The sequence below is a fragment of the Podarcis erhardii genome, assembly GCF_964252035.2.
Source record: "Podarcis erhardii genome assembly, chromosome: 1".
Classification (NCBI taxonomy): domain Eukaryota; kingdom Metazoa; phylum Chordata; class Lepidosauria; order Squamata; family Lacertidae; genus Podarcis; species Podarcis erhardii.
In genome coordinates this window covers 71,217,444-71,242,008 of record NC_138497.1, presented here as the reverse complement: position 1 = coordinate 71,242,008, position 24,565 = coordinate 71,217,444, and the positions used below count along the sequence as shown (strand labels likewise).

At 42.2% G+C, this 24,565-nt stretch overlaps 1 protein-coding gene and 1 long non-coding RNA gene across 7 annotated transcripts in view; both read right to left on the bottom strand.

Moving 5' to 3' along the window:
* The window catches only part of LMO1 (LIM domain only 1), a 97,431-nt gene extending 79,966 nt beyond the window's left edge, over positions 1-17,465 (bottom strand). The window contains exon 1 of one of the 6 annotated variants that reach the window (XM_081842405.1): positions 17,198-17,465. In XM_081842405.1, the coding sequence (XP_081698531.1) occupies positions 17,198-17,219 (22 nt within the window). In that variant the 5' untranslated portion in view covers positions 17,220-17,465. Of the gene's footprint in view, positions 1-7,882; positions 8,002-8,657; positions 8,799-8,887; positions 8,940-9,341; positions 9,937-17,197 lie in introns of those variants that run through there. The other 5 variants (XM_081842408.1, XM_081842404.1, XM_081842403.1 and 2 more) reach the window with 5 other exon arrangements.
* Positions 264-3,542, bottom strand: LOC309330914. The gene is made up of 3 exons (XR_014151642.1): positions 3,260-3,542; positions 2,114-2,319; positions 264-1,204 (listed from the first exon to the last, which is right to left on the bottom strand). It is a non-coding gene; the product is annotated as an uncharacterized lncRNA (long non-coding RNA).
* Positions 17,466-24,565: the final 7,100 nt, after the last annotated feature.

Sequence of the window (24,565 nt, the reverse complement as noted above, 5' to 3'; positions counted from 1 at the left end):
AGGTGCAGCATCTGGAACCCTCAGGCAGGTGCTGAGGCCCACAGACCAGAGGGGGGTTGGGGCACTGTCACTGAGGTTGAGCCTTCCTACATGCCTGTTCTCCCAGTGGTGGGCTAACCTTGTGCCAGCAGCTGGATCTGGGAAGCTGCCTGCCATTTTAAATGTCCCACAGTGCCCTGCAGTGACACTAGGGAACTGCGTGAAATTTAGAACAGCGGGCAGCTCACAGTCATTTGGCACAAACTGTGGCGCTTCTGCCTTTCACTGTGGGTAAGCCTGCTGTGATGGGGGAGAAAGGATCCTGGGGAGGCCAATCCAGTAGCATTTTGCTAGGGAGTCCTCACACCTAGAGGTAGCATATATGGGTCCTAGTGGATTTACACGGTTGCTGCAAATATTACAATATAGGAAAAGTGATTTGAATACTCTTAACTGCTATATAAATGCTAAGTATTATTAAAGGGCCATCCACAATCTTGGAATATATACACTTTTCCCCCTCCCCGCCCAGCAAGATGACAGTCTGTCACTAAAAGCCTGCCAAGAACTCATGGCAAAGCAGTGGCGTATTTCGTGCTGGTGTTCCATTCCACCATTTTGATTACGTGTCATTAGTTAAAAATTAACAAGTGGAACTCTTTAGGCTGCAGTCCGGAATCCACTCACAAACAATCCTGGTACTTTAATTGTTAAGTGGTTTCAAAACTGTGGTTTTATTAGGAGCCCGAGGCTTAGAGGTGTTACACAGAGAATGCGCTCCTGTCGGAATTGTGACAATAGAAAGCAAATCCACCCTTAAAAATAATCCGCAATATTGGCACTCCAGACCTTTAAAAAGCCCATTTAATAAGATCCAGATTTGTCTTTAAAAATATCTTGGAGCTCCCTTGAAAGGGCTGCACGCCGGGCTACTGCCTAAACAAAATTGATCAATTTAAACAGCTGTGGTAAAGCTGCAGCCATTGGCACCGTCATTAACAATTTAAAGCATGGCTGCCTTTATCTTCCTTCCCAGTTACACACTCATTATACTTGCTTTTATTTATTAGAAATCAAGTCCACTGCAATATGTTTCTGTTTCTTCCGTCCAAACTGAACACAGCTCGTGAGATGGCAGCTCTTGATCATTCCACGGAAGACACGAAGGTAGTCGCTCACATACTTCACATCCAATCTCTTTCACTTTAAGCATATAAGTATCAATCTTTTTAAGAAGAGAAAATCCAGCTCAAGGAAGTACAGAACAAAGAATTGCTCTACCAAACCCCTTCTTTTCAGTGACTTTGAGCCATACCTTTCAACACTGTCCAGGAATAAATCAAGTGTTTTTGTTTTTTAAAACCTATTCAATTATGCGTCAGTACTGCCGAGTGCTATTCTTGATAGAATTTCTTGAGCCAAGCGGATAAAAAATAATCTCAGGATGTGTCTTGGAAGAAGAAGAAAGGAGGACAATAATATTAACCTAATGGATATGGGAAATAACAATGCTGACAGGTACTTGCAGACCTGAAATGAATAACAGCACTTGCACCCACAACACACACTGGCTGTGTCTGGACATTATGGTCGACTATGGATTATTGTGAGAGGACTGAGCCTAGGTGATCCTCAGTCCATGCACTTCTCCCATCTCCTCCTCCAATGCAGCTTTCAGTCGGAAGTTCTCATTCCTGATTTAACTACTGTTTACAATGTCCCATCTGGGGTTGATATTACATATCTTTTGTTGAAACAAGTCAGCTTCAACTGTGGGTTTCAAGAAACTGGCTTCATAACCATGGTTGAAGCTGACTTATTTCAGCAAGCCATAGTTAATGCTACCTACGGTGATTGGGTTCAGGTGCAACAAACTGTTTTAAGCGCAACAGCTTCAGAATTCCTCTTTGTAGCTACATCTGAAAAGGGAGAGGGTGGGACTCGCAGGGGTATTGTGACTTTTTCTAAACACAATAAATGAATTCTTATCATTATGTACAAACACAGCCACTGTTTCTTGTTGCTGTTTGCAAGCCCAAAAGCGGCTGAAATTAATTTACGTACACACTGCCAACTTTACTAACATCAGTATAAATAGGTCTTGTTAACTTCAAATTCCATACTGAAATCTCACCTGGAGGTTATAATGATGCTCTTTCCATCATCTAACTATTTTAAAGTGTTGCGCAAGTGTTTGGTGCAAGTAGATTAAACAGTACTCTTGAATGTGGGAACCCAGCCTCAAGATCCCGGCACTTTCTGGGTGGATTCGCGTAGCCTCAGTTGCCCCACAGGGTGGTTGCAGGGCTAAAACACCATGCTGATCTCCTTGGAAGATAGCTGGAAGGATACAGATTAATGAATATACAAATGTTCAGTCCAAGCCAGAGCCGCGCTTGCACTGGGAGGTGGGGGGTGAATCAAATTTATGATCTGATGTGGATTAAACAAGAACTTCCAGTAGGAAAGTCATATTTACAGAGCACAGCTACCTCTGAACTTGAAATGTGAAGACCTAAAATGCTTCCCAAATGAAATCAATTAATCCTCCAACCGTGATAAATTCCTTAACCATTTGAGAGACAGATATTTCAGACTCTCTGACCCTTTATCACCAGACCTAATGGACTACTTTATTAATAATGTACTGCTCTTAAAAGGAACATTTTTTGAAGATTCTGTAGTTCCAGTGTTTCATAAGAGCTGCTACAGCAAAGAGATTGATATTTTATCATCTCTTGTGAGTGCAACATGAACACTGAATGCAAGTCCATAGAAAGATAGTGTCTGTATCCCTGCGTTTCAAAGATTCTTCCATACTACAGTTAAAAGTAAACCTTTAAGTGCATACTTTTCATACACATTCATCCCCCTTCTCCAGTGATTAATGCTAAAACAGAGTATCCAAACTGATCCGAACAGCAACATCTGGGAATTAAGAGCAAAACTTGAAGGAGGGATCCAGCCTCAGGTTTTCTTTATTATGTGTTTGTTCCCTAGAAAAGTTCTAGGAACTGGGTTTGCAAGCATAGCCATTCAAATGATTGCTGACATCCTACAACAGCAACATGCATGCAATTGCCGTTGATTCAAATGAACCTTAAACATAGCCCATAATCACAGGATTACAGCCTTGATGTTACCTTAAAATAAAGGAAAGTCTATTCCAATCAATCTTTTCAATGGCATGCCAAGCACTTGACAAATTTCAGCTCACTCTTCCTCACAACCACCCTCTGAATATTCCAATGTTTTAGAATACGAGACAGAAAATATTTACTTGCTCACTGTAACCTAGGAAACCTGTGGCAAAGTTGTGCTTTGAACCCAGGTCTTACAAAGCAAATTCTCTGTCCAGTGGATGATCCAGGCTCTGTGCTGTCACATGTATTCATTGTTATGGCTCTTAGAACACCTCATTTTCCTTTTGGGTGGAGAAAATAGATTGGTTAAAGTACCACTGACTCAAGACCCTGAGGAATAAATTTCTGTCCAGACATACTGTATGCTTCATACATTTGAACTGCCTGTTCTAAGACTGTTGTTCTAAAAAGACAGTGCTGTACTTAGGGTGGGACCCCAAAATAGCTATGTTTTAAATCACATACAACTATTCAGTTTATTACATTCAGACATGTGCCACCAGCCTTGTTCACTCAGGTTAGGTTGACTTTTACTTTTAAACCAAGAATTATTTTTAAACCAGTTCTACCAGTTTGACATGTGATAATCCCCCATATTTAGTGATGAAACTGAATTGTGTGTTCTTCTAAGATGTTGTGATGTTACTACCACTACATAAGCGAGATGTTTTGGTGGCGTTCCTTTATGCTATACTAGAACGACAAACTTATCTATTTCTGCTTTTACCGCTGCTAAAACTACCTTTTCTTTTCTCTTTTCTTTTCTGGCATTGCCAATGATAAATACAATTAATAAACTGATACTCTTAACACTCATTTTGAACAAAGTATCTTCATTCTTCCTAGTAGACTGCATAATTTTCTGAACTAGGTACATTACAGAGTCCCTCAGCAGCAATGTATTTCTAATTCTTTTTGCAATTTGCCGCAGGTAATTACAGATAACTTTTACCAGGATATCTCCTGGAAATGCATCTATTCCAAAGCAAAGAGATTTATCATTATAGGAGGACTGGTGGGACGCACAATATACAGAAGTGCCTGTTCAATGGCTCCATAATGTTGCACATGCATATCGTTTTCTCAAAGTAGAAAGCAGTCAGAGTGGTGCTTAAGGTGACATTTTAGAGTGAGTCACTTGCTTTCCCCCCTCATCCATTTCTTCACTATCAATACACCAGATATCTCCCATTCCCACATTTCAATACCGTCAACACCCCACTTCAGGTTTGTTTTTACTCTGTAAGTGCCTTCTTAAATGCCCGTAAGTGTGCTGCTAATGGTATCTTACATCAAGTGGATTGTCCCTTCTTGATCAATTTATCTGCAAGCTTTGACTTTCACTATTATTAGAGAAATCTACCCCAACGTCAAGTGCCTGGAGTTCTCTAACTAATCTTGATGCTTCCTGCTACTGTGACCTTTGTTCTGTTCAAGAGCTATGGATGCTACAATATGCTGATCAATGTCTTGCTCTATCACTGGCCGATGTTTCCAACTGCTAACAATCTTCATCCGTATCTACTCTCCTTTACATATTGTTACTTTTACTTTAAAAAAAAAATCATTCAAGAAAAACACAGTGCTAACTAAACAGTACGCCTAAGCAACACCAGCGATTTATGCCTTCTGCAATTCCAAAATGAAATGAATTAGAAGCATCAAACTGAAATCTACATGCAAAGGCGGAATTTTCAAACTGAAGATTCCAACACTAGGATCTTAAACTCAAATACAGGATTTGGAGATTAGGTATAAATAGTGCTTTTCACAGAATCATAGAATTGTAGAGTTGGAAGGGACCACTAGGGGCTTCTAGTCTAACCCCTGCAATGCAAGAATCATTTGCCCAACGTGGGGCTCTAACCTATAACCCTGAAATTAAAGGTTTCATGCTCTACCAACTGAGCTATCTTTTGCAGAAGTTTATGCTGTTGATGGAGTGATTTTGGGAGATATGCTCACGTCTCATGACAGGTGTATTTGGAATTAATGTACCATATTGGCCCGAATATAAGCCGCCCCTTTAAAATTCAAGGGGGGGGGGGAGAGACAATAACCGAATATAAGCCGCTGCCTTAAAATTCCACAGGCACTCAAACCCATTCCATTTTACCGTATGTTTGTTTCAGCAGCGAAATTGTAAAAGCCAATTTTTGTAAGGTCGCAAATTTAAGCCGTACTTAAATTTTTCGATGGTCAGAATTTGGGGGGTGGGGGGAAGTGAGACTTATATTCAGGCCAATACGGTAAATTTGGAATTTTATTTAAAGTTCTGGAGACTCCATTTAGGAGCAGAATTCAAATATAAATACCAAATTTATATGAATTCCAAATATATTCGCTGTCATGGTGATCATTTGATCTAAGCAGTTGATCACCTTTTTGAATGACCAACTCATCTGACTTCCCTTGCCCATCAGACCTTATATACAAACAGGGACTGGGAAGATTCAGGGTTTGATCTTTGCAGTTCAGGTTTCTGCTGTTTCATTCTCTTCTTGGTATTAATGGGTGTAGAGGTTTGCACCATTTTGTATAATAAGTATTTTGTAAAGGATTGCAAAAGCAGTTAACCTACCCATTCCTCTAAAAATTATTTGATATTCATTACTCCAAGCATCCAGCTTCCAGCAAACTCCCCCCTCTTCAAAAAAATAATAATTATTTTTTTAAATGTAAACAATGTGGTCCAAGGCTATCAGCAAATCAAACTAGATAGTAGAGGCAGAGTAACTGTCAAAGTTCCTTTAAGGAATGGTTTTAAAACAGATTTATCAAAGCACTTGAGTTTAACTTGATATGTGGATATTTAATTTGGTGGCTGGAGTGGGGTGGGAGTTCTATTATTTCTGAACTGCACTCCTCACTTACCCCTTTTACATACGAAACAATGTTTCTAAATTCCTGCACACAACTTCATTTTGTTTTCCTTCATGTATTAGTTAGATTACACCACCACCCAAAAAATCTAGCAGAGATCTCAGGCACTGTTATGCAAGTCCTATTGATTTCAGAAAGGCCATCATGTCATGAAATATTTTTTTTTGGCTATGATACCAAACTCCATCTCAACAGTGCAACACCTTCAACTAAGTGTGAACTAAAAGAAACAACAAGAAACTCCAACCCTAGAAGATGTTGCTTTCCTCTGAACACTTGAAACTCTGAAGGGAAACAAAGAAATCAGTACAGTTATTGCGGACGAGTAAAAAAATAAGGTCAGCCTGCCAAATATTTCTTATTCACATGGAGGTTTGGGCCTGATCCTAATCATGTGTACTTGAAAGTAAGATACATAGGCTACAATGAACCTTCCTTTCTGATAATAACGTTTAGAATTATAAGCCAACAGCATAATTTATGCACTGCTTCCAATGAGCTTACTCTTCAGTAAGTGTGCATAGCATTGCAACCTCAGTATTCTTATAATGTGCTTCCTTATGTATGCAGAGCTTACTCTCATGTAACTAAATTTGTTACAATATATATATATATATATATATATATATATATATATATATATGCCATCTGTTCCATGAACAACAATAGGTAAAAAGGTACAGGACCCCTGGACGGTTAAGTCCAGTCAAAGGCGACTATGGGATGCGGCGCTTATCTTGCTTCAGGCCGAGGGAGCTGGCTTTTGTCCACAGACAGCTTCCCGGGTCATATGGCCAGCCTGACTAAACCGCTTCTGATGCAACGGAAGCACCATTTACCTTCCCACTGCAGCAGTACCTATTTATCTACTTGCACTGGTATGCTTTCGAACTGCTAGGTTGGTAGAAGCTGGGACAGAACAACGACAACGTTCATTCAGCAAGTGTCTAACATCAGCAAGCACTTTGAAATACCTTTGCTAATTCTGCCAGTTTTTTCAGGGGGGAAAGAGTGGTCTGATAGAGATGCTGTTGCCTGTGGTGTGTGCACTCATCCCTTACTGGCTCCAGGAAACAGGTTTTGCAGGTTTTGCAGTGCTTCTAATACCTGAAACACCTCTTTGACGAAAAACAACACCGCGACAAAAGAAGTAAGTGGAGTTTCTGGGGTGCTTAACAAAAATGAGTGATACCACTTTCAACTCTCTTTGCAAAACTGCTATAACCTATACTAATCTATTCTAAATAACTATTTTGTTCATAATTTTAAACCACTTTGTTATTTGAAGCCATATCTATTGATTATTGAAGAGAGGCTAGAACAAATGTTGTTGGACGACTTACTTTTTAAGCACCAGGGCATTTTCATAAAGTCAAACAGAACTGGTAGAAAAACTTCTGTCATCACACATGTACAAAATTCTAGATGGCAGCTTTTACTTGTGCATATGACTGACAGCTCAAACTAAGAATTTTAGTGACACTGTAATACACTTAAATAAACATCAAAGGAGTTTTAAAAATATAGTAAGGTTGCATACTTTCCTGAGAGTACGTCGCACTGAACTCTGTGGAACTCTCTTCTGAATAGATATGCATAGGACTGCACCGATGTAAAGCATTGCACTGTTAAACTTATGTAAAGCAGATCAAAACAGTGTATGCATTAAATACTGCAATACTTTTCAGGGGGGCTCCCAGCATCCAAATTAGGTACACCCCACTACATGCCAAGGAGAAAGACCTAAAAGATCTCTGGGCAGACACAAAATTTCAAAGAACTTCTGTCATCCTGAAACACACCAGTGCATTAACAATTTTCTTAAATGCAAGCGTGTTGCTTTTTCTCTGTCCCACCCCACTCTTGTGTTAACTTACCTTTGATAAAAGAGACATGAATGGTGCAATCCTATGCATGTCAGAAAGAAGCTCCAGCAAGTTCAACGGGACGTATTCCCAGATGCTTGTGTAAGACTGCTGCCTTAAAAAAAAAACTGAGCTAGCCAATGTTGTAAATAGCAACCTTATGCAATCAACACTGCTTTATTTTAATATTCAGAGCTGCCTTAAATAATACACCAACTGCATGAAAAGTTATGTTGAGTACTTTCTTCAACAGCAACATTATTTATCATCCTAAGTGCGCTGGAAAAGAAAAATAATGCTGCTGCTGATATCCCCACTGAAAACCTGGTCATATCCAGTGTGGGATTTTTTTTTTCACTCTCCCCATTGATACCCTAACACATACCCCAACTAACATACATGCTTTTCTGCAACAGATAGCAGAAACAGATAGCAGAAACTGTCTGCTGTCACTTGGTAAATGCAGGAGACAACGTGCTTAAATGTAACCACCATATGAAGAAGTACTATTTAACCTAACACACAACTTCTCCCTGGAAGTATGTTCTAGTTCACTTTGTGTCATTTTTGAGAAAATGAAACGAACAGTAGAGGGGAGGGAGGATTCTGAGCTCTCACACTTCTTTCAACTTACTAGCTGCCCCTTCGCATTCCAAGCGCAACATTTCATACGCTACCCTTAAACTTGACCAACGATAAACTGTATCACAGGCACACCAAGACTAACTGAAGCAGATATATCACACACACAAACAATGCTTGTAAACAGCATGTCTTTCTCACTTACCGTACTTTTCCTAGAAACCACCAGTGTTAAGTTGCATCTCGCAGGTCATTTCACAGTCACACACAACTATGCCACATCTGCCTTTGAACCCTTTGCTGTACTTGTATGCTATTCATTTACTCTTTGCAAGGGATAAGTTAGCCTCAGAAATTAAAACAGGAGGAGTTCCCAAACACACACACACACACACACACACACGTTTATGTTTAAAGAAATCAACTATTTCCTACCAAAATGTTTGTTCCAAGAGCCATTTAGTAGGTGCATTCACAACTGTAATTATTAAGCTTATAGCTACAGAGAAAGAGAGGAGTTTTAGAGATGCAGAGTTCTGAATACTCTCTCAAGTAGCAAGTGGGGGGGGGGAGAGGGAGAAACTACACTAAGATGACAAAAATAAATTCAGCAAGCAGGGTGGCAAGTAAGGGGGGGACCCTCCCACAATTATTTTAAAATTAAACAGTTTTTAACTTGTTAGCCTTCACTAGAACCAAAAGTAAAGCAGCGTGAGTTGCTTCCCCCCTTTGCCGATCAGCCAGAGCAGAGGAGGGAGCAAGCTGTTATATCAGACAGGGTCATAAAATGAACGGGAGACAGGAGACTAAAGCACGCTTAAGGTTCATTCACTGCATGTAAGCAGCATACGTGAATATGCTGAGTGATGCCCACAAAATCTCAGCTCACCTACCGTCCTCCTTGTCCAGCACCATCATCTCAGGGTTCAGAGGAAGTCGGGGTGCAGATGCTCTGTCTCCAATAGCCTCCACTCAAGGCAGAAAAGAGCTAGTCTACGTGCGAGCCAAGATGAGCTGCCACGTACGGCTGATTGTCCTCTAGCAGTGAGAGAGCTCTAATTATCCAGTTGTCCAGCTTTTAACCTAGATTGCACTCAGTTAGAATTACCTTCAAAAATGAAGCACTTTGCAGATACAAAAGCAGTCTCACCTACTTTCGTACCTTGGAATTGCAAGGAACTAAAACTGCAATTTAGAAAAAAAGGGGGGGTCAGAGCTGTTTCTTTGGTTCTCACCTTCTAAATGGCTCAATTTGCACAGTATAATCTGTTTTAATGTAATTGCATTTGATAGCCCATAACCTTGGCTGTTGCAACTATACAGCTTTCAGCCTTATAAAGTGTTTTCCCCTTGGATTTAAGCTGAATCTCAATCTAAAATTACACTCAAAGAGAGGGAGGAGGGGGAGAAAAATATCTGAGCCTAGCTACTGCTGCCTCTGCTTCTCCATTTGTGTGAGCTTTGCACCCTTGCTGCTGAATAAATGCACTCATTTCCCAGGGACACCCGCTTATTCTTCTGTTAGGTTTTAATGGAGAATTTAAAGCTTTCCAGCTCAGCAGCACCACCTGCAGCACCGTTTGCGCTATAACCAGAGAGCACCAACTACGTTGCGTTTCTATTAACTTTGTCGTTTTGATGCTCTCCATTTTCATTACATTGGTTCATTTATTTGATTGAGTGCACCTTTGATATGATGCTCAGTAGGAGAGGAAAAAATATCCTTAATATCTGTACAGTAAACTACCATCTGCATTATTAATCGTACTTAGACACACACATCCCCCCCCCCCAAACACACTTCTCTTTCTCTCCTGCTTACTTTGAAATAACTGGTTGCTTCTAGCAGGTCATAGTCTATCATTCAGAAACACAGTTCTGTACACTGTAGGAGAATGGAGGTTTCAGGGCAGATCCCCCCCCCCCCAATTTCCCCCTCTCACTTTATTGAGATGGTAAAACACCCTTGGGCTGTTGTTTTAATATACAGTGTGAAATAACTTTTTGTAGTCTTACATGTGTGGGTGTGCATGGGTGCTATTTCACATGCATGGGTTGCCACAAAAAAATTAGGTGGTAAGTCATTATGCAAAAGACTTTATCATCTGAATAATATATATGTGACTCTTCCACCCTAATCCTACAGTCATGTTGTATTTCTATGTTTGAAAGCCGTTCTGGCAGCTTCCTCTGTAAAATCACTTTGTTTATTTCTAAAACACATCCCACTTTGACATTTTGACACAACACTGAACACAAAATACAATATTCACATCAATATGCTTTAATCTAAAACTTGAACTCTTGGATACAGGGGAAGGTAGTGAATTGGAAGACCTTTTACCCATGATTTTTTTCACTAGTAACCCCTAGATATGATGAAGATGGGGAATCCTTTACTAGCTGGTTCTCGTCTGCAATTCATTCTTTCCACATTGTCTCACTATGATAGTTTACACTGCTGGTGCTGAAACCAAAATCTGAACCGAAATGCTCCCTAGTTGCACACATATAACGTACTCTCAGAAGAAGCGTTCAGATTTTTTTTTATCACAAGAAATAAGGGTTACACTTACAGGATGAGGTTCTTAAGTACTCAGTGCTAAAGAACAAGTTTCCGACTGCCTTTTTAATCCCAGAAAACATTTCATTCCAGTTTCCGCTATACTTCTCCCTCTACTTTACAACAGATACAAGAGTCATCTTTTAAAAGCACGATAGCAAGCTCAAGCCAGATACCCTTAATACCTATTTTAATTAGATTCCTTATCCTCAACTCAAATGGCTTTGCCTTTCCCCTTCATTTTGAATGCTTAATCCTAACAGTCCTTGAACGTATTTGATGTTAAATAGATCATTTTGCATAGAGAATCATTTCATTCAATACTTAAAACTTCCCTTCTCATTTGGCCACTGCCCATCTGCAAACGAGAATTTTTTTTATGTTATAGCATGAATGCCACAACTGTCAGTGGGATTTTAATGCCACAATCCCAAAGGCACTTCTTTTCAGAAGGCATGCCATTATCATTTCCAGCAATCCTAAGCATCCATAGTTTTAGATCTGGTCTTTAAATGCCCTCAGAAAGCATCACTTTTACCAAATTGAAAAAAGTATACACAGCATCTATTTTGTCAGGTTTCATCCTGTTCGAGGTTCTTTTAAATGTATCATAAAAGCAAATATAATACTTCTGTAACACATTGTTAAACTTTAATAGCTATCAAATTTTAAGTTTCTTGAAACACTGCTTCCCTCTTTATATCACCACAGATTTCCTTCAGCAGTATCATTTAAGAGATATCCAGACAGACAGACAGAGAGAGAGAGAGAGAGAGAGAGAGTTATTACATTTCATGGGAACAGGAGACTTAAATGTCCCCTAAGCCCATCCCATTATTTTAAACCTCAATTGAAACTACAGTGAGAAGCAGTACGCCAACACAATCCCATCTATTAATTTTACCCAGTTCAACATCTCCTCCTCCACTCATTCTGTTTGGCATCCTCGCCCCCCCCCCACCGCCCATGCTCTCTAAAATGCTAATAAACTAAGGACAGGATCCAGCCAAAGTTAAGCATTTTTAAAATCCCTTTGATCTCAATGGAAGAATGAAGAGCCTGCTTTAAAATCTCTGCTCCTGAAATCAGTGTGAGTGAAAAGTGCTTAACTTCGGCCAAACTGTAGCCTCAAATTATTAACCGAAGCACCTTCAGTTCAACCAAGGTTAGAATGGGTCATATTATTCTGCACCGAATTGACTCAGTGAGCAGGACTTGAATCCTTTGCAATTCAAAAGCAGTCTGTCCATATTGATCCAACTTTGGATCTACACCTGGCACTGAGTTGGTTTGAACAGGCATAGTCACCCAAGAAGGAATAAAGATAAAGAAAATGAAATTCAGTTGTAACCTAGTCCACGTGAGTATAACTTGAGTTTCTATACATTCCAGGTCATAGAATCTGCTACTTCAGCCCTAATTTTTGACCTTTGCTTCTGTCCTAAAATAAGATTCCCCATCACTACCTCAATATCACATTCTATTGCATCAATCTAATCACATCAGATCACTCTGGACTTATAGGACATGATGGTACCTCACTGACACAACTTGACATGGTGCCAGGAGACATCAAATCAAGACTGTGACAGTTTTGTCTTCTTGTCCTTTCACGTATTTGGTATATTATTGAGTCCTATCCCACAGAAATAGACTTTTGCCTGAATGTTAATTAACTAGTTACTTATACAAAAAATGAGCATTTGCCAAAAACACTGACAAAAAATATCAGATTTGAAAGAACAGCAACTGTGCAAACTCTATGCTTCCAAAGGTGGGATAGAAAATTTAAAAATAAAACAAATATGAAGCCAGTTCTCCTCTCGTGCTCCAGAACTAGATCTGCAGAGATCTTAGTAATACAGAAAAAAAATCAGTGCACTGCAGTCTTCTCCTAGCTAGAGAACAGCTTTTAAACCATTAGTGTTGCTAGTTTCCTAGACGATATCAAAAACCAAAGTTTGTCAAAGGACAGCCCATAATATTAATGGCCACTCCAACACCCACTTTGAAGAGAACAACTCTTATTTCAGAATTTTACTTTATTAGGTTTTTTTAATTGCTGATACTTTATGAGATGAAATGATAAGACTGTTAGAGGTAAAGTGACAATTTGACCTTCTGCCCATAAACAAGACTTCCTGAAAGTATCATTAACACGATCTCTCCACCTTAGTTTACAGAGGAATACCAAAGGCCAATAAAAACTTCCACTTCTCTCACTTTTAATGTAGCAATAGGACATTCCCTTTAATGTTTGCAGTTTAGCAACAACTGGAGCCCAATCAAGAAGAAAGAGAAATATTAGTATAGAACAGCACGCAAACCCCCAATGGAGGGGGGGGGGAACCTTCAAGTTTCTTTTCCCAGCTTCTGCCCTTAATTTCTGAGACACATTTCAACAGACGTAAATTTCTCTGCTGGAATAACTTCCTTACAAACAATTCTGAAAAATTTCCCAGGCGCCGCTTCAGTTTGTTACTCTGATCTCCACATCCCTCTCATCAGGGGTTTGTTCCTTAACATTTCTTCTTTTTAAGTGCATCCCATTCTAATTTCCTCTTTACCTTCACTACCATCCCCATTATTTCCTTTTATACAGCCATTCGTGAGAGCTCCTGGAAGGAGGGCTGTTGAGAACTGTCTGGATAATCAATGTTTCTAGTTTCACTTCCTTACACCACCATCATTCCAGCCCCTGAGCTCCTTATGTTTAATGAGTATGTCTGCAATACTTGAAAGAACCCAAATACCCCCATTAGGAAACTCTCCTTAGATCTCAGTCTTTCCTAGTAGCTCACCTGCTTCCCTTACTACCTCTGTGGAGGCAGCATCATGCTGTTTGACCCGTCAATCAGATTTAAAAAGATATAGGCTGGAAGGCTCCCTTTGGCAAAAAAAAAAAAAGTTAAGGGAGGACAGAATGTCACCCAGCTTATTATTTAAAAGGATCAAGAAAAAAAAAGACCAATTTTTTTGGGTCTAGTAAAACAAAATTTGTAACATTTCAACATCACTCGGATGATTTGGTGCAGTTCACACCATCAAAACCAGAGCAGATGGAAATGCAAGTAAAATCCCACAGGAACAAAACAGCAATGAATTAACCTTGCTTAATTATACTGACATTAGTTAACCTCTTACATCTTTGTCTTTAGGGGAATAGACAAGGCGGAGGCTTTTTAAAATTCATATGTAGTTACTATGGGGACCCAAGTCCTAAATGAACTTGTTCATAGATATAGCCATTATTTGTTATGACGGAGGCCTAAGTTTTGATGACTGGGAGGGAAAACCTCAATTGCTAGAATACAAGATTGAGACAACAGTGTTTAAGTTTCAGATATCTGCTGGTGGGGGGACGGGGGACATGATAGCAACAAGAGTTCCAGTTTGGGCATATAGACAACTAGGCATACCTACCCTGAAAAGATTTGAGATCTCAGTACAGGGGACAGAAACATATGCCACATTTCTCTCATAGAGATGAAAAGATATTTAATTCCTACCTGGTAATAACAATTTTAAGAGCTTTTAGCAACCAGGAGCTAGGGCTTGATTGATTGATTGATTGATTGATTGACTTTGCCCCTCAGCCTTGCTCTATGGCCTTACAAATAGCATATAAATTTTAACTATCATGCATTTTTCAATGTATGACAGCCAGATTCCTCTCCTGATTAGTGCACAGCCATAGATGGGTTAACCTCTGTAAGTGCACAAAGTTCTGCCCTCTGGTATTAAGGCAGAGTCATGAAACAGGCACAGGATTGTGCTCCCGCTCCCCCCCCCCAGCCCCAGTTTATATTGTTGGTTCTCAGCTTTCATAACTGGGTACATCAGTTAGAGAAGGCAGCGCTTCCATTTTATTAAGCTTTACTCAGAAAATACATCCTTGGAAATGGAAAGTGTATGCAAAGCAGGAGGATGAAACTTTTCTCTTACCATTATGTTCTTGCAGAACACATAAAGGGATGCTACTTTAACAGTACTTTCATTGGGGGGGGGGAATGGGATGGGATGATGACTTCATGTCCCAAACTTCACGTTCTCCCATAACTTTATCAAGGCCAAAACATCAGTTTACATCTAAGGACAGCATTTCTCTTTCATGGCCCTGAGCATCTTTTGATGCTTAAAGATGCAATGTAATGTCCTCTTACTTGGAAGTAAGCTCCAATGAAGAAAGCCTTTCCAGCCCTATAACTGAGTAACTAAGGAGAAATTATGAGAGTGCAACTCTGTGTTGAAACACCGGTGCTGCAAAGGGAAAGCATCAGTGCTCCCTAGCTAAACTCTGTGAGGGAATATTTATGCCCTGATGCTTCGAATGAAAACTCAGGAGAGGAAAAGGTTGCTCATGAACGCGCCATGCAAAAATGGTACAGCGCCAGACCCTCTCACACACTAAAAGAACAGTTTCACATATTAGGCTAGGAAACCATGGGAGGGGAGAGGACTCTCCTGCCTGGCCACTGTGAGAACAGGATGCTGGACCAGGTGGGCCAATGGCCTGATTCAGCACTCTTCTTAATGTTCTCATGAGTTTGCAAGCAAATTTCACCCTCAGGCAGGAGCCACATCCAATCTGGTTTTCATGTGTCTGTGCTGTACATGGGTTTTTGGACACCTGTTTGTTTACAGTAACACTTGTACATGTTTTAGGTGTACACCTTGAAACCTTAGGTGCACACCTAAAAAAACCAAAAAACAGCAACCCAACACATGTTGAGATGCAGTGATATCCAAGGATGCTGCATTCTGAGAAGTATACAGTACCAGCAATCTTTTTCCCCAGCTGCAAAAGCAGAAGAGAGATTTGTCTCATAAACTTAAAAGGATGCACTCTCACGAAGCACGTAGGTTTTTCCAAAAAAACAAACCCAACCCAACAATAATCCTTGTGCAACGAGCAAGAGAAGCTTTATTAGGTTTGTGCTGACAAATAGTTTTGTTGTAAAAAGAAAAAGAAAAAGCAACATATTCTTGCGGGAGAGGAGGAAAACGAAAGCTCAAGCTTTGCTCCATGACTTTATTGTGTTGTTGTTTTTAAAGTGCAGCTGGGACAAAGGCCGCCTCAGATGGTTAACTCAAAAAAGTGCTACAGCCGGGTCTGACAGCTAAAATTACTGCTTAAGTAGACGCCACTGTTCTTAACTTATCCTCGCTTCAGCCTCAACACACGCCAACTTCCAGGAGCCTATTTAGCCCTTGGGAGAGCTCCCTCCGTCTCTTCAGAGGCGACGTCCCTTCCTCCTCCTCCTCAGCAATTGCCCTTTTCATTAGCTTATATAGTCTTTTTAACTCTCGCCTCAAACTCCGGCCTTCCCTCGCTACCCCCAAGTGAGCCCTGCCTGAATTCCCAGCAAGTCTTGACAATAACCACACGCTTCTTCGAAACTTGCACGCAGTTACCACTCTCCTCCCTCCCTCCCTCTCCTCTCCACGCACACACCTTGTCCCCTCAGCTCGGCCTCAGAAGCGCTCTCTCGAACATTTAAAAGTAGCCCCGTTTCCCCGTTGAAAACACCCGGGAGCCTTTGGGCGAGGCCGTTTAGCCAAGCCGGCTCTCCTCAATCAGAGGAGGCGGGGGAGAGAGAGCGAGGCAAGGTGGCGACATTATTTCGCGAGAGGAACTAATGGGTTTTTAAAGGACAGGCGAGCTAATCCGGGGACGGGAGAAGAAAGTGGCAGGAGCAGACGCAGCAGGCGGGAGGGAAGCACGGGACTGGCTTCCCTTCGCAACCTGACAGTTTCGGGGTCCTGTGAGGGGGGAGAGAGACAAGATAGCAGCACCCGGGCAAATCCTCGGAATCCTAGCCCCGAAGGCGGGAGGGCAAAGCGAGAGAGAGAAGCCGCGGGCTTCTTCTTTGCACAGGCGCCGAGGGGACGGGCCGTGCACTTTGCAGAAATGTCCCTCAGCCAGCCCCGCGCGCGCACGTCGCCCGGAGGCAGCCTCTCTCTCTCTCTCTCTCTCTCTCTCTCTCTCCCCGCTCGGGCGGCTCTGGTGCCTTATTGCCAGCTGCACAGCAGCAGCAGCAGCGAGGAAGGCACGGAGGGTGGAAAGGGCAAGCGGGAGCCACGCTCGCTCCTCGCCACAGCTCCCCCCCCCGCCGCCGCCGCCGCCGCTTCTGCTGCTGCTGCTGCTGCTTCTCGCCCACCCCGCCGCACCCGCCACCTACCGTCCTCCTTGTCCAGCACCATTGTGGCGGGGATCGGCTGCCTCCGCCGCTCCGTCTCCGTGGCCGGCTCGCCCTCCAAGCCGCCGGTTCGCTGTTCCTCCGCTCCGTTGGAAAAAGGGCAGGCGCCGGCAGAAGAGGAGCACGCGGGGGAGAGAGAGGAGTGTTTGCAAAGCGGGCCGCCCGGGAGGGGGAATGCGCCCGGCTCGGCGTCCTCCCTTCTTCTTCTTCTTCTTTCCCCCCTCTCCCCCCCCACCCCGCCCCACACTCTCGCCTTTTCTTTCCTCCGCTCTCCTCCTGCCGCCCACCCCACCCCCCCTTTTGCACATGCACACCCCGGCCAAGCCGGCTACAGTTGCACGACTTTTAACCCAGATCGCGCTCAGCTAGAATTACAGGAGGCGAACCCCCGAAGAGCCAGCTCGCTCTTGCTCGATCGCTTTCCCTCTCTAGCTTTCTCTCTCTTTTCCCCAAGGCGGCGGCGGCGGCGGCAGCAGCAGCAGCAACCTCAGAGACACCCACCCTCCTTCTGGGGCTGCAACTCGAATGCCAGTTTGGAAATGGCACGCATCGAGAAAAGGAGGGAGACGAATCGAGGGCGCTCTCTTTCTCTCTCTTTCTCTCTCTCTCTCTCTCTCCTGCTCGTCCCTTTCCCCGTAACCTCCACGCAGTCGAAATAATAACAATAATAACAATCAGAGCCCCCTAATGATCCTAATGCAAGCGCATGGGATCCTCCGCTAAACCCACTTTGGCTGTTGCTACTGCAGAGCCGGACAAGCTTCTAAAGTGCTTTTCTCTTGATTTCACTCTAAATCTAAAATTATATTCAAAAGAGGAGCGGCGGCCGGGGGGGGGGAGGCGGAGGAGAGGCTGGAAAGATGCGAGCCTATCGCTGAAGCAAATGCGCTTGCTTGCTGCCCTTTCTCTCAATTTATGTGCCTGCACTCTCTCTTGCTGCTGAATAAATGCACACATTTCCCAGGGACCCTCAGATTCCCCTGTTAATTAAATCAATTCATTATGCTCAGATCTGATTAGCAACCCCCCTTCCCCCCCTCTTTGAATCAATTATTCAATACACAAACATAATTGCCTGTGCCAGAGGTGTCTAAGTATTAGCTTATTTAACTCCAAGGACACTAATTACCCCTAGGGCAAGGGAACTTTTCTCATTAATTCTGACAAAACACAAAAGCACAGTTAAAGTGGGTGTGTGTGCGTGCGTGCATATACGTGCGTGTGTGTGAGAGAGAGGGGGGAACGGGGGGGGCAGAGTGTGTGTATAGCTGGGGGAAAGAAGCACCGCTGACACACGTGCTCCAGTATAAATAAGCGCTATTTTCTGCCTACCTATTGCATCCGATTATTCCCCATATCTCCCCCCCCCCCCGCCTTGCTTAACTTTCTCGAAGTACAGAGTCAGAGTTGCAATGAACTTCGGTGACATGGTTGGGTTGGAAAGCGTTTGCAAGTAATATTTGTTTTTCTTTAGGGTCTAAGGGAGGATTTCAAAATAGTTGTTTATCAGAGCAGACAACTGTGAAAAATCTCTAAGCTTTCTGTTACAAAAAACCCCCGAAAAAGCCGTGAAGGAAATAGTCCTATGAAAGCAACAAATGACACATAATTTAGCATGTAGTGGTAACAGTAGTGAATTGTTTACAATCTGAATTAATGTCAGTGCCCACTATTAATGTACTTGCTTCCCACGTTTACCATATAATGGGCTTGATTTTCCATTAGCAGAAACTAAAGTGCTGAAAAGAGACTAGGCAGAACTAATACAAACTGAAATCAACAATTATAGGCGAGCGCATACACACTCTTTCGTCTCCTCTTTCTCTTGCTCCCATAGTCTATTTTGGATATAGAACTTGGTGCTTGGAAGGCACCTATTTCTTCTTCTTCTTCTTCTTCTTCTTCTTCTTCTTCTTCTTCTTCTTCTTCCTGTGAACTTCAGTCATTAAAAAGGAGCTGCAATTGTCTCCACTGCCACCCACCTCTTTGCACCCAATTAGGAATTTCCTCTTTCTATTGTTACTGTCCCCATTGTGCACAGAAATATGGAAGGTACTCTTTTTGTTTCCTGATGCAGTGCATGAGCTGATCCATTAATCCATTTGGCTATATATATGTATATATAAACCCCTAATATTAACTGCTCATCCCAGGTTTTAGAGCATCTGCCAGCCTTTTAGTTTTCAACTATTGGTTCAGGATGGTTCCTCTTGATGAACCACGTTCAAATTATGGACCACTTGGAAAGAAGGGCGGGGGGAACCCACTAATTGCAGCCATTGCAGCTTAGGTTTTTGTTTTTGGTCCCCGACCCCCAATCCCATATTTTCACATTCACCCATGTCAGGACTTCCATGATTAAACCGGCTCATTTGGCAACTCTGCCCATTATCTTTAAAGCACACCTTGTCCGTATCACTTAAAGCCAAGGAGGAAAAAAAGCTGGCAAGATAGTTGCCAAGTGAGCTTAACTGAAGTACACTCATTGCTTTTGCAAGTATAAATATGACTTGGAATATAGCACTGTGTTCCATTAGCTCAGGATGTGTTTCTAGGAGCATGCGGATAAAATGTCTTCAGCTTTGTAACACAACAAACCCTGTTAATTTTCTGGTCTTTAATTTCCAGTGGATGGCATATACTGCACCCACAGGAACTTGACCTGCTTAACTCAATGAATCACATTTTGAAAGAACACAACAGAGCTGGAGAAATACCAAACCGCGGAGAAATCATTTTGCAGCAGGCTCTTTTACAATAGGATAAAACTTGTCGGGTTTGAGCCTTTCCAGGAAACTTTCATTTGGACTGTAGCAATGACTGATCAGTATATAAAAATTCACTCTCTTTCTTTGTGGTTTGCTATAAGCAATGGTCTTAGTGAGATGCTGTTACCAAAGCTGGGATATCTTTCATAGTCACAGTGATGTGGAAAAGTACTATTGCAAGTTCTACTATAGGCTGCCAGCCTTCTCCAACCCGGTGCACACGGCACTCCATAACTTTAGGGATACAGTTCCCATCATCCCTGACCATCGGCCATGCTTGTCAGGCGGATGACTGTTATAGTATGAAAGATCACGAGGGCACCAGTTTGGGGAACCAATCTAGGGCCTAGGCTCAAAAGGCAGCGTGGCTGAACACCAGTTGACCGTGGTCAATGCTCAGAGATTAGAGGAGCTGTAGTCCAGTAGCAGCTGAAGGGTCAAAGGTTTCTCACCCTTGTTCTAGGGCAGAGTTTCCCAAACTTGGGTTGCCAGCTGTTTTTGGACTACAATGCCCATCATCCCTGGCCATTGGTCCTGCTAGCTAGGGATGATGGTAGTTGTAGTCCAAAACCAGCTGGGAAACCCTGCCTAGGGAATATGAATAAATGAAGCAACCTCATACTGAATTGGACCATGGGCCCATCTAGCCCAAGACTATATACTCTGACGGGCAGTAGCTCTGTTGCAGTCTCAGTCCTATGATCTGAGATCCATTAAAGGAAGATGTCACGGGCTGAAGCTGGAACCTTATGTACATAAAGTATGCATTCTGCTTCTGGGCTATGCCCCTTCCCTAAGGGAGAATTCAAGTTCACAATCTCATGGGCGGAAACATACTTGAAACTACAAACTGAGTAGTGTTGCATTTAGTCCTGTTCCCAGATATGAATTTGAATTCATCATTCAAGAAGGGGATGCTTACCACCAATTTAGACTGACTGAAGTCACAAAGGGGCGTGGGGAGAGAATAACTAAAGCATAAAATGAGATTATTCTAACAGCTGTAATTACATAATTACATTGCCATTTGAAATGCATAACCTAACCTCTGCACTTCCATTTAGAAGGAGTTTTAAATACTCTATCTTTACTGCATTCCAGTTTATTGCATTGATGAATGTAAAGATCCCTGCTTTAAGATCCTTCTGTACACTACATGTACATGTACTGCGCAAGTTTATGAAATTTTAATAATCAATTAAATACCCAAATATCTGTAGGCTTGGGTCTTTCCACACTTCTGGAATGTCAAAGGGAAAATCTTTGAAACAAGTGAGACAAAACTGGTGGGAAGTTTGAGAATGAGGTAGAGATATATTGCCCATTCCTAAAGTAGTCCTGACATTTTGGCACTAGAGTATATTTTTATAATCTCTACAGGAACATTATGATAATACAAGCTGCGGGTCTCCAATAAATTGTGCAAGGAGGGGAATTACTAGAAAATCCCTCTTCAACAGCAGAATAGTGCACTGCTAAGTTGTACTTACTGTAGTCCAATTGAAATTAATGGACATAACTTAGTCATGTTCATAAATTTCAGTGAATAAGACTTAGTTGACTTACCACCCCTAAGATATAGAACTAGCTTCCTGCTCCCCTAGCCCTGAACTTCAGTAGCCTAGCCTTATAGTAAAATTGCTTTATCATGTGACTACTAAGGTTCAAAGCTGGGTGAGTATTAAGCAGCTCACCAAGATCCAAACCTGTGTGGGGTGTATTCATCTCTGCCTCCGTGTAGTATGTATGAGTCAGAAGGAGTCAGCAAGAAGGGTTCAGAAAGCAATCCAGGAGGCAAAGACCTGGATGCCATATCATGAGTGGTTGATACAAATGGGCAGTGCCATGTACCTGGTCTCCTGACAGCAGAGGCACTGCCACTTACTGGGCAGGAAGTCACTGTGTGTGGGAGGGTGCATCAGTAGAGCCTATCTGTTTCTCTTCACTGATTGCTGCTAGTATGGGTGTCAGGAATCGCTGATGATTAGCCCTTGTGGTGAAGCCCAGAACTGCAGCTTTTCGGTGAAGAACCTTCCAAGCTCTAGACTAGCTCCACCCACCTGATTGGCCATCTCCTGGGCAGGAAGTAGTGTAAGAGTTCTTCCTGTCTAGGTGGTGGTGTTCCCAAACAAGTGGTTTTCTGTCTAGGTCTTGCTGAACAACTGGTGTGCTTCTGGTCTAGCTCTTTGGTTCTGCCTCTTGGTTCACTCTCTGATCCCGATTGCTCTTTGACCCTGACTCATGGTTCCCATCTCTGCCGCTCATTGCCCTTAGCAATGGAAGAGTTTGGGGTGGAAACTGAGGCGTGTGTGAGATAAATTAGGACTGGAGAAACTGTTTCTTCCGTCCATTTTGTTCATAGGATTTATACTCTGCTTTTCAAGAAGGCCATCCACAGAGTGGCTTACACATTTATTTTAAAAATACAAATCCAACATCTATAATAAAACATACAGTCAGCAACAACAATAATAAAATCAGAAGTAGCATAAAACAACAACAAGAAACCTCCATTTATAACCCCACATTTAAAGCTGTAGAGAAGAACTAGGTTTTCAAGGCACTCGGATATACAAGAGAAGAGGGGTGCCTGATCTCTAGAAATTGAAGGTAACTTCAAGTATTCAGAAACCACTACCGGGCTCTTGGGCATTCCAGCTTTGCTGCCCAGCTTAGAGGCATGATCAGAAACCATGCCTTATTCAGTATTAAAAGGAAGGGAAACACGTGACTTGCTAGATACTGTTATTGTTTGGTAACAGCTTTATTGATTTTTTAAAATATTTCTGTATCCCGTGTACAGAGAAACAAGAAATGTAAACAAACCCCATAATAATAACAACAAATAAAGGAAATGACAATAGATTATCACAATATTGTGTCTACTATAATCAAACTTTTCAGATGCGGTTGGACTTTATCTCTCATATTCTGACATCTGGCCATGCTGGCTGGAGCTGATGGAAATTGAAGTTCACAATATCTGGAGGGCCACAGGTACCCTCCCTCCCCTGCAGTATGAGAAGACGCAAATTATTCACAGCAAAATGTTGCAGGGCTCCCGGCAGGCTAGAACAGGAATCTGACGTTGCTGTTCAGGGCTCGCAAAAACTTACATCTTTCCGAGCATCTTCCCCTGTCCTCAAGCTGCATTCTGAAGCCTTTGCTTTTGAGGTTTCCAAATCTAGATGGGCCTGTGATCTAGATATATGTTGAAGAGTTTTCCTGATAAGATATGAATACACATCCAGCCTTCACAGACTGGATGAAGTTAACTCATTTCAAATATCCCTTTCCTTCGGAGTAATATTCACACGAATCCAGCCTCATAATGTTCTCCTGACTTTATCAACTGTAGCTTCAAATATATCACACCTCCCACAGCCTTCTGGTGGATCCCACAACCTCCAACCTTTCAGAGAACTTGGATGAATTCTGAGCTCAGCTTCAGAGTTATTGCTTGGGCTACAAATGATTCTATCAAATCCCTCACTTTAAAGTAGTCCTGTTAAATTCAGAGAAATTTGTGTGCATTATACAAAATGTGGCTCTTTCAGGTGCTCTAAATTTCCAAAATCACATGCTATCTCACCTCAGACTGGAATGATCTTAGGCAGGTCACAATGTTAGGCAAGTTCCCAAAAGCTATACAGTTCTACACTCACTCAAGTTCCATTGAACTCTATGAGCTTATGTCTGAACAGATACTTATATGATTGTTCTGCCAGTCCCATCTTTGCACCATGGCATGGGGAAGACTTATTTTGCAGTGTTTTCTGTAAGGGAATACTGCAGTAATGGATGTGAAGCACTTCAAACACTCTGAATCTATATAAAAGTGATGCATTATTTCATCTTGCATTTGTGTTTTATGGGCAACACATATTATGGCTAGCGCATTAGTGCTGTTTTCATGTTGGAAAACTTTTTCTGAAGTGTTTGCTTTACTATACTGTTCACTGAAAAAGGCAGATTCAGGTGGAGGAAGTAGGGTGGAGAACTGTCTGGGAAAGGGAGAAAACTTTCATATAGTACAATCTTTCCAAATAGAAAGCTGCCTCAGACTGAATGAAACCATTGGTCCATGTAGCTCAGAACTGTCTGCAACACCCATCTCCAAGCTGGTGTCATCGGGATGTTTTGAACTGCAACACCCATCAGCCCCAGGGCAGGACAGGCCAATGGTCAGGACAGATGAGAATAGTAGTCTGAAACATCTGGAGGGCATTAGGTTTGGGAATGCTGATCTATACTGGCTAACAGTGATTCTTCGTGATTTCCAGTAGGAGTCTACATGATGTTGGCATACCTCTCAACTGTTCTGGGACACCCCCTTTTTTTTGCACAAGAGTATGGCGGTCATTTTGGGTGCCCTGATCTTGCCCTAAAAAAAGGCTTTTCTCGGTGCTGTGATTTCCTCCTTATTATCCCCTTTCTTGCAAATGGTGATGGGACTGAAGCTGGCAGAGATTGGCTTGCCAAAGGATGCCTAGTGAGTTCATGGCAAAGGTGGGGATATCCTAGTAGCTCAGTCCCTTAGCTACTAGTCTGCACCAGATCTTCAGTAGCTCTGCCAACTCAT